We start from the raw sequence: 11,090 nt of genomic DNA, 5'->3' as shown, positions 1-11,090 counted from the left end.
TCCTTATCATACATTAATCGCTCTTTTCCTAAATGAAATGTGATTTATTTCCAGAATACGATGAAAAATTTTTTTTTGATGTTTTGTTGACGTTTATTTCGTATCTGGTAGGTTTAAATTAAAAATCCACACTTTTTTAATTTTTCAGTTATTCACGAGCAAATAAAAAATACGCGCAGGAATATGGTTGAGGTGAGAAATATGTTTTTATAACTTTATATCCTTATATCTAATTTTGCTACATGTACTAATTGTAATGCTGAAATAGTGAAATGTATTTTTTGACCATCATCCATCAATACAGATTTCATAACTGCAGCTATAATAGCTATCTGCTATGAGTAACTTACTGTTTAATTTATATTATACTCTGTTATTAAAAATGTAATATTCAGAACTCGATTATACTAAAGTAAATACAATTTTACCGTTTCGCATTATTTTTATTTACATGGTGTGATTGACTTCACAGGGATAGCTAATATAATATACTCTGTTCATCGAGAGAACATGCCAATATAACACATACCCACTTGACGCCAGTTTCCCTATGATAGAATATCACACGTAGATGTGCAGAAAAACTGATTTACGCCTGGTTCTCTCGGTAGACAGTGTATACAATACGGATAAAGTTGCTAGTAATCTTAATGTAAACATAATATTTTGAAGATTATTTACGGTATTATTTATGAATTGAATCACCTAATCACTGAAAATATATTAAAATTATAGTATTTTAAAAAAAAATTGATATTGAACAAATTTTAACAACAAATAACTTATTTAAAATGTAACTCTTTACCTATACTAAACGGTAGTTTAGGAAAGTGTAGTAAGTGCAAGTTGGTAACAACATATATCATTACAAGAAATTTTAAATATTTATGCCTTGTAAGTCTGAAATCAATTTGAAATTAGTGAGATTTTAGTAGCGCCTATTACCCACTAAAATTTATTCTTTTATTTATTAATTGTAATAACTTTGTTTTTTTTAATATGTTATATTTATTTAGGGAGAACCAGTTAATCAGTCAGATGAATTACCGAAAGTTGAAAATGAACAACCCATTGAAACTGAACCGGCTATTGCAGAATTAGTTGTTAAACATCCATTAGAGAATAAATGGACACTTTGGTTCTTTGAAAATAAAAGTAAAGTTTGGGAAGAAAATATACATGAAGTTGCTAGTTTTGATACTGTTGAAGATTTTTGGTGGTAAGTTGTCTTTATTCTGAAGCCCGGATAAACCCTCAAAACATTCGTTGGTTGCCCCATTCAGTAGTTTCAAAATATAAACTTTGTACCATTACTGATGCTCCCTAGCATATGAGTTTATAACAAAATAAGTCTTAAACAATGACCCACAAATAAAAACTCATCGTACATTGGCAAACTGAATTATAAGTGTTTTCACAAAAATTTAAATTGAATACCAACACCTTAATTCAAATTGCATCCTAGATTTAAAATAAAATAACTGGAATCATGACTTACTGCTTTTCGAAATAATTATAAAATTGAGTTTCCTCCTATGCTCCTAGATAATAATAATATTCTTCAAACTGTTTGTAAAGAATTACTGTATTGATGAGTGACTTTCCCTATCAAGCAATTCTCATTGCAATTTTTTCTGATATCATATTAACTTGTTATTAATTGTGATTATTTTTTTTTCTAATAAAAAAACAAAAAAAAGTATTTGTAATAAAGTGTTAAAGATTAAAATTTATACTAAATAGTAAATATAAATTTAAATATGCAGTCATTTTATTTAAACATTTTAACTAAGTAGAGATTTATTAATTTATTATCAAGCAAATTCCTTAAAAAAAAAACAAATAGTACCAATTATTAATCTTATACATTTTAGCTTATTCAATCACATCAAACGTCCAAGTCAACTTTCGTACCAATGTGATTACAATTATTTTAAAAATGGAATCAAACCTATGTGGGAAGATGGAAAAAATAGTGCCGGTGGTCGTTGGTTATTACAGTTACCACCAGCAAAAAATAGCCAACTTGTTGATGAGTACTGGAAAAATATAGTGAGGAATAAACTCTATTTTTTTATTTAATTTTTTATTTATGAGTAATTATTACTTTTAGATATTAAGTATAATTGGTGAAATATATGACCAAAGCTCTGAAATTAATGGAGCTATAGTTAACGTACGAAGCAAAGGAACTAAGATAGCAGTATGGACAAACAATGCATCAAAAGATAATGGCAGTAATATTATGGCTATTGGGTATGTAAAAATATTAATTTGGTACTAATGGTATATTATGACTTACAATTTAATGTTTACTGATAAAGCAATAATAATTAGTAATAACGCATAGTATGTTATTTATAACCAGAGCTTGGACTTAACAGTACTAAAAATATATTATGTAATATAACCTTATAAATCTTGAAATATAAATAAATAGTTTCTAACCTACATATTACATGCCTAGTCTAAACAATTTAAACAACAAATGTTTTATTTGAATTTTGAGTATATTTTTATTGACTTTATTATTGTTTGATTTCAATTTTAGAAGAAAAATAAAAGAAGTTTTGGGCGCACAAAATGAAAAGATGGTTTATGAGTCTCACGCAGATACAGCAAATAAACAAGGATCATTTACAAAACACGCGTTTATGATATAAATTAGCAAAAATGAAAAACAAATGTTTGAAAATGTTAAAAAATAACATGCATTTAAAATGAAAATAAATATTAAAACTTAAGAAAGACTTATTACTTGAGATGCTAATTTAATTTTTGTTCAAACTATATCTTCAACCTGAAGAAATATATTACCTCATGAAAAATAATGAATTCCTTGCCATACATATCTAATCATATCCTTCTAACTGATTTTCATCTAAAAACTGTTCAGGAAGATGTTCAAAATCTTCTATAAAAGATCATACCACCTACCTTATAACTCACACAAATTCCTTAAGAGGACGTGATACCCGCATGTGTTGTCTCTGTCTTACAAGTGAGTAACACAGCAAATTTTATGCTCAGAAGAACACGTGTAGCTCTGTTAGTTAAAAATTAGCAATGTTACGCACTTGTAAGATGGAGACAACACATGCTGGTATCACATTCTCTTAATCCATTAATCCTCAAAGACACCTGAAGATAAAATACTTTTATTGTACACCCCACGTTGCAGATTTTACATATATTTGAAAATAAAAAAAACATTTGTAATAAGTTGATTGAAAAACATTGATATTTATTTTAATATCTGTTGAATATTTGCAGCCATTTTATGCCATCATATATATTTTATTACATACAGTTTTCAAAAACTACAAATACCAAACTAGGATATTCATTTTTTCTCCATTTTAAATTCAAAATATAAGAACAATTGCTATAACAAATATAATTAATATAGTTGGCTAACCAGACTGCAATAGTGTGTCAAATAGTATTTTTTTTACTAGAGTATTGTTTAAATCCAATATTCCTAATAATAATCAATAATGTATTTATACAGATTATTAATCTTTTAAGTAAAAACAGAACATCTCATGATTTATGGAGGGGGCTGTATCATAGAACAAAGATTATATCCTATAATTTAGTTTTGGGCTGGATTAAAATTAAGTACGCTAGCGTTGTATAAACAAATTGATTTTTTTTAACTTAATAAAAAGTTAACAAAAAGTGTGTATTAACTTTTAACCGTGCTTTTAACTTCACTGAGTTAACCTATAGTTAAATTTACTTTTAACTTTTTGTTATTGGTGCATATTAACTGAGTTAAAAAAAATCATTAGCTTGCCCAGCCTTGATAAATACTATAAAAAATAATATTAGTCATTAGATAGGTACATAGTATACCTAAACAGTTGTACAATATAATATTATAATTACAGAAATGAAAATTTGTCATAGATAGATTCTATCTAAAGCCGCGGTCGAGAATCATGATTATCAATAAACATTAAACAGTGCTGTCACATGGCATAGTCGCGAGTGTCTCGCGACGTCGATGTACCCAACAATTACAATATTATAGTATTATACTGAATAGTGAATTGTAAATTCAAGACGACCGTTTTTCCCAATATAATAACTGTAGTCTGTACTCTACTACTCCGACTTCTGAGTGCTCAGTACGTTACTACTTTGCTATACTCAGTACTTTATACTCGAGTTTCTATTTATTACGTATTATTTATTATTAATATAAATCCGTCTTGCTTCAACTATCTGCGTTACGTGATATTTAGAAAACCATAACGTTTTTAATAGAATTGACGTTGATGGATTTATAGTGCGCATAGAATCGAGGTACATCGTTTTGATTTTATAGTTCCGTAATATTATTAAATTAAATAATATTTTGTAAATGTAAGTTATTTTTAACACCAGCAAACTACGATCCGTTGTCCGTTTCGACGCAATATGTAATGACACATCATATTTTTTAGACAGCCGTTTCGTTACGGACTTATAAAATATAAATACAATGGCACAAATTGCTAAAGACGACGTAGGTAACGTCCATTTATTGAACGATTCGTGGAAACTATGGTATTGGAGATTCAGTGGAACTGTGGTCCCGGACGTCAATTGGACGGATAATTTGCACGGACTGTGCGAGTTTGACAGCGTTGAAAAATTTTGGAGGCAAGTACTTACTAACAAAATATATAACATTGCTAGAAGTTCGTTAACTCATAGGATGTACTTGAGTGCCTTGTATTATTTATAAATCAATGAATCACTTTATAACTTACATAAAATTAGATTTGAGAACCAACATTTGTATAGTGTTCAAAGAAAAACATATTTCCTTTAACTATGTTAGCTGTTAGGTACACCTGTTCGCCAATATTTAATACAATAAATTATACATTTTTTACCCAAGTATTCATCAAAATTTGACTATTCAAATTACGTTTCCACTGTTTTTTTTTACAGTTATTAGACCTATTAGATTAATTTATTATATTTTTTATTTAAAATATTTAAAATCAAAAATATGGAAATAATTGAAATATTAATATAAAATTTATAATACAAATTAAGTAATAAACTAAATATTTAAAATCGGTCAATGTCAGTAATACTTACTTCAACCAACATAATGTTTTATGGTTAAACGATGTAGGTACATACAATTTACCTAAGTGAAATAGTTTTTTTTTAATATTGAGGCTAGATATGTTTTTCACATAAATTAAAGAGGAAAAACATTGATAACAATGATCAGCTATTTTCTTTAAAGAAAAAAATGTTATTAGTTACTTAATATTTTAGGTATTAAAAAATATTATATTACAAAAACAGGCACACGTTTATCATTTTTACAGGTAACTAATCATAATTTTATGTTTTTTATTCCCAGTATTTTCAATCATATTAAAATGCCAAGTATGTTAACGACTGGCTGTGATTACTCTGTATTTAAATCAGATATAAAACCGATGTGGGAAGACCCATCTAATAAGAATGGTGGACGTTGGTTAATAAAGGATAGTGGACTATTAGATCAGTACTGGATGGATATAGTAATTATTTTGTCTGCTTTGTCGATTTTCACTGTATTTATGAATGTATATTTTTTTTTAGTTGTTGAGTATGATTGGTGGAATGTATGATCCTTACAACGATAATATTTGTGGTATTGTCTATAATAGGCGTCAATACAGTAAAATATCTGTTTGGATTTCTTCATCTGACACAAATATTGTTAACGACATTGGGTAATGTTATATTTAATATCTATATATAAAGTTAATTTGATCACAATTATTTTCAAAAATTTTTTTAGGTCAAAACTTAAGCATTTCCTTGATACAAAAGAAAAGTTGAAATTTGAAAAACACAGTGAATTTTTGAAGAAGAAAATAAACTTGCACAAAAAAAATTATTTTGGCCAAATGACGCAAACACATATTTAAATTCATTATTTTAAATTAATATATTAACACATAATCTATTTTATTTTGATATAAGTTTTAAAAAGTTGTTACAATTTAAATGATAAAGTCAATGTATTAAAAATGTTAATGCTAATAAGTCGAATAGCCCATAAACCATTTTAATACTTCAGCAATGATACAATCCTATAGTATATTATATAATTACAAGAAGTAAACAAAATATTGTTGAGAAATTATTATTATTAATGTTATTTTTTTGCCAGATAACATTGAAAAAGTTTAAATAACTAGTCATTAATTAAATTTGTACGATTATATTATTATTTTAAGTATTAATTTAGTTTGTTTTTGACATGTCTTAACTATTATTGAATAATGTTGTAAATTAAACAATCCTATATTATTCTGATATAATATTTATATATATACTATATATTACCAACACAAAAGTTTGGTTTATTTTAGATGATTGTTATTTAAGTAAAAAATAGTTAAACCTTTAATATTTCCACTATTTTATCAAAAATACTAAACTGCCATTCCTAAAATACCACTGTCCACTTGTGTTCAATGTCCAATCTATAGAAATTACTGACATAAAACCTGTACCACTGATTCTATCCTATCAAATTTATTTTTTCTTCTTTGCCTTTGACCAAGTAGGTGCCTTTAACCACTAAATAAATATGCTGCCATATATCTAGTTACTCCCTGTTATTTCTCTCCATTAAATATTTGGTTCCACTAACTTTGCATCCAGACAAGTATACAAAAAAAAAAAGGGTGGGGGGTCATAATCTATATAAAGAAATTACACAACTATTAATTTTTGGGACAGTGAACCGCAAAATCCCTCCTGTATATGTGTCTGTTTCCATTTTTACTTAGTTCCACCTAAACTGGTTTTCCTCCACAATGTGTGAGGATTTTCCTAAGTATTTTTCTCTAGACTAACATCCTTAGTTCATTAGCTTTTCTCAGAAGTCATGTTTCACCTCCATATAGCACTATTGGCTGTATTAAAATTTAGTACATTCTAAGTTTTGAATTCGTAGAAATTTCTTTTGAGCTAAAGATTATTCATAGGCCATAAAAAAACATTTATTTTCAGGTTGCAATCACACTGGTATTTCTGTTTTCATGTCATTATCAGAGCCGAGCCGAGGAATGCTACACCTGGCAAGATGACAATTTTGAGTCCCTCTTATCCTCATATTTGTTTATTTTGCATTCCTCCACTCATTAAATAATTTGCGCTCCTGGCAGGCACCACCTTGTCCAGCTCTGGTCATTATCTTGAGTTACTATTATGTACTCACTATTCGGTCTTTTCTTCATCAACATTGAATCCTACTTTCTTGATATTTATTTGTCTGTTATAGTTAATTTTTAAACAATATTGGACAAAATTATAAATAACAGTATCACCGCTCTTTAGTTTATGGTAAATGTAGAAACTAGAATTGTTGAGCACAATACATACACTGTATTTTTAAGAAAAAAAAAATTTTCATTTTTAAATATATAAAAATATAATTTACAAAACTAATCAATACATGTTGCAAGGTAAATTACATCACTCAATAAAATACGAAATTAATTTATAGAAAAAAAAAAAAATGTAAATTTTACTAAGCCAATTGTCCACAAGAACCAATTATTACTTTCTCAGTTGGCAGGCCAGCTTTTGTTCCACATTTCTCTATTTTCTTCATAACATCAATACCACTTATCACATGGCCAAACACAACATGTTTATTATCTAACCATTCTGTACGAGCGGTGCAAATAAAAAATTGTGAACTATTTGTATTAGGCCCAGAATTAGCCATAGATAAGACTCCCGGTCCTGTGTGTTTTAGTTCAAAATTTTCATCATCAAACTTTTTTCCATAAATTGACAATCCACCTGTACCATTGTTATTAGTAATGTCACCACCCTGACACATAAAATTTGGAATAATTCTATGAACCGTAGTGTTTTGATATCCAAAACCCTTTTCGTGAGTACATAAACAACGGAAATTTTCTGCTGTACGTGGCACAATATCAGCTCTTAGCATGATAATAATTCGACCAGCATCCTTTTTGCCAATTTTAATATCAAGATAAACTTGTGGGTTCTTTGCCTCATCTTTGGTTTTGTCTTCTTCAATTTTTTTATCGTCCTTTGGTTCCAGTGTCTTACCAGCATACTGTACAAGCCAGTCATCTTCCGACCATACTGGTCTGGTTGAGCCTCGGTTAATCTTCTGTGGCTTAGCTAAATTGACACGGATAGTGCGGCCAAATATCTCTGCTTCATTCATGTTATCGATAGAATCCAATGCATCTTCGGGTTGTTCGAATTCGACAAATGCAAACCCCCGGTGTTTTTCCGATTCATAATCTAATGGCATCTAAATTCATAACACATTTTATAATTAATTTAACCCATATTTATTAATGAAAACTAAGGCTGATCTATAAATTAACCTTCACTAAAACATTACCTGGACATCGACTATATCACCAAAAGGAATGAATGCAGATCTCAATACTTTATCATCTACTTCTTCAGCTAATCCACCTACATAAACAGTGCGCTTCAAATACGACTTGTAAGTATCGGCGTCGTTCATCTTGTTGGTAATTATTAAATTATTTAACGTTCTTGAAACTAAACGGACAACAGTCAAAAATCGAAATTGTCGAGAATTAGGTATACTTGGCCGGTATTCGGTAATCAGTATATTTATTCGTTATCATTCATCAAAACAAACAAAATACAAACGCAGATTTATCAGTGATAACATGGCTAGCACAGACATAGACCTTATACTAATAGACGGTACGTGGTAGTAGTTCCGGTGTCCAAGCGTGACGGCGCTGATCAAGGTAGTACACCGTACACCGCACATGCGCATTAGATGATACAATACTCTGTATATTACTGTATATAATATATATATATCACTGTAGCGTAGACCGCGCCACCCACCCGCATCCCGCCTGGATGTTCCGTCTATTAGTAGAAGGTCTATGAGCACAGAATAGATTTCATGATAATGGTATAAGATAAGATAGTATTACATATTAAGTGTAAAAGTTGATCATCCCCCCCCCTATTTATATGACGTAAATACAACATAAAATGTTTCCAAACTGAAATTATCAATCACTATCCACAAGGGTTCAACAATTCAAAAACGACTAAATTTAATTGTTGATTACTCCGTGACGGTACACTGTACAGTAAATAACGATAACTCAATTACTGTTGAGTGTTGAAATATAATCGATGTATCTACGTGTAGCCGCCAATAGCCATATAGCCATAGCTATTACTTATTAGTGTTTGTAAAATATGCTACACTAATATTCGGATATTCCACACTATAATTAAAATAATTCTATACAGCGTGTATAATATCATATAATATTATTTTAAACAGATTCACATTTTTTAGAAGTTGTATTATTTATTTGGCGTATTATAAATATTTTAAAATAAATCATAATAGTCAGATATCCTATAATAATAATAAATATATTTATTATCCTACCGTATATTATAATAATATGAGATACATATTAACAAATTGTTAATTGATTATAAATCAGTAAGCTTTGGAAAAGAGTAGTATTCAATTTCTGCTGAGGAATAAGAATGATATTATGGTTGAGGACTTGGAGGGACTAAGTCCCTCCCAAATGTCGGTCAAGTCCCCTCAGTTCATCAAAATCTAGTAATTATAGTACTAACAGATTCGGACTGGCCCGGACCGCTTGTCCGCAATTGTGGACAGGGCCCCTTTATGGTAATTGGGGGGGCCCTGATTTTGTACCTATTAATATTATTATTTTTCGTTTAGAGTAGGTAAATAGAAATACGAAATAAACATTTTGTAACGTATTTTTGATTACAATCTTGAGAAATTCTCAATAATTATTAACATAATGACATTGTGATTCTACGAATTTAATAGCTGTCTATATACAAATATATATCATTGATTATAAATAGTGTACAATTGTTGTGGCTTTTAAGAGGACGTCGCACCCGTATATCATGTTGTCTCCGCCTTACACACGTACGGCATAGCAATAGCATAGCAAAAACGTTTTTGCACGGCAAAGAACCGAGAAGACTACAGTGATAAAGAAGAAACAAAATTTTCACCGCTTATAAAGGAGAACTTTGGTTGTGCAATATCGTTTTTATTTTTTTGATATCACTTATACGAAAAAAGTTCCTATTGTTTTAAAATCCATTATTATTTGTGTTTTTCAAACTTTAATAACTTTTTTTGAAGTTCTGATAACGAAAAAATAAAAACAATATTGCGCAGCCAAAGTTCTTATTTTATGGGGTGAAAATTTAATTTCTTAGTCATGACTGTGGCGTTTTCGGTTCCTTCCCGCACCAGACAGTTTTTTGCTATGTTGTATACATTTGTAAGACGGTATGAGTATGACTTGGTATTATCACTGATTCTAACTGAATTATTATATATTTTGATATTAGGTATTGTACTCGTGCACAATTTGACACAATTTGAATCGGTGATTTTCTTTATAATATTTGATGTCACAGGTGATGTAGCCAGTGTAAGGGCTACGCCCCAGTGGCGTAATTTGGGAGTGGATACCTGGATAGGTGGGATATCCCCTGTCTGGTAATAAAAACAGTCCGATGGGTCTCTTGTAGTAAATTTACTTTGGGTCTGTAGAAAATGTCTTAGTATTTGAGAATAAACTCAATATACATTCTATATTGAAAATAAAGTAAAACCAGTTAATATATCAAATGATTGAATTTTAGTTAGATACGTATTTTTTTCTGGGCTAAATATAACATTTTCTATTTGCCTGTTGGGGGCCCTTTTTTTATATTAGGTATTAGCACATACAAATGCCATGTGGCATATGCCCATAGCCCATTGCGCATATACCATTTAGCTATTGAATGTATATAGTAGCTATTATCATATATTGTAATATATTATATTATACTATATACTATACTAGTTGATCCCGTGCACTTCGTTTCCCGTTAAATGTACCAACTCAAACTCAAACTATGACTCAAACTTTGTTCAATTCATTTTTAATATTCAGTGTATGGTGTTCAAAATGTATCTTAACTTTTCTGTTGCCTGGAATAATAATTCTGATTCGCAACAGCATATTATCAGGTAG

The 11,090-nt window shown here is 29.3% G+C and overlaps 3 protein-coding genes across 5 annotated transcripts; 2 read left to right on the top strand and 1 right to left on the bottom strand.

Annotated features, from left to right (window-relative positions):
* The first annotated feature begins 41 nt into the window (after nucleotides 1-41).
* On the top strand, nucleotides 42-2,752 carry LOC100160676 (eukaryotic translation initiation factor 4E-like). The gene is given in 5 exon segments (NM_001161980.1): nucleotides 42-192; nucleotides 1,017-1,219; nucleotides 1,875-2,052; nucleotides 2,114-2,256; nucleotides 2,552-2,752. Coding segments are annotated over 5 exon segments (645 nt in total). The 5' UTR covers nucleotides 42-183; the 3' UTR covers nucleotides 2,664-2,752.
* A 1,307-nt stretch (nucleotides 2,753-4,059) lies between these two features.
* Nucleotides 4,060-6,142, top strand: LOC103309955 (eukaryotic translation initiation factor 4E). Of its 3 annotated transcripts, none has more exons than XM_016805979.2 (5): nucleotides 4,060-4,311; nucleotides 4,452-4,650; nucleotides 5,372-5,534; nucleotides 5,596-5,729; nucleotides 5,798-6,142. In XM_016805979.2, the coding sequence occupies exons 2-5, from the start codon at nucleotides 4,490-4,492 to the stop codon at nucleotides 5,925-5,927; spliced, it is 588 nt and encodes a 195-aa protein (XP_016661468.1). In that variant the 5' UTR covers nucleotides 4,060-4,311; nucleotides 4,452-4,489; the 3' UTR covers nucleotides 5,928-6,142. The 3 variants fall into 3 exon arrangements, with proteins under 3 accessions (XP_016661468.1, XP_016661467.1, XP_008184961.1); XM_016805978.2 differs by having other exon boundaries at nucleotides 4,393-4,650; XM_008186739.3 differs by having other exon boundaries at nucleotides 4,061-4,371.
* A 1,286-nt stretch (nucleotides 6,143-7,428) lies between these two features.
* Nucleotides 7,429-8,601, bottom strand: LOC100169573 (peptidyl-prolyl cis-trans isomerase E). The gene is given in 2 exon segments (NM_001326668.1): nucleotides 7,429-8,308; nucleotides 8,402-8,601. Coding segments are annotated over 2 exon segments (897 nt in total). The 5' UTR covers nucleotides 8,531-8,601; the 3' UTR covers nucleotides 7,429-7,540.
* Between the last annotated feature and the right edge of the window lie 2,489 nt (nucleotides 8,602-11,090).

The sequence above is a fragment of the Acyrthosiphon pisum genome, chromosome A1, assembly GCF_005508785.2.
Source record: "Acyrthosiphon pisum isolate AL4f chromosome A1, pea_aphid_22Mar2018_4r6ur, whole genome shotgun sequence".
In the NCBI taxonomy this organism is placed as follows: Eukaryota; Metazoa; Arthropoda; class Insecta; order Hemiptera; family Aphididae; genus Acyrthosiphon; species Acyrthosiphon pisum.
This window is presented reverse-complemented; position numbering and strand designations above follow the sequence as displayed.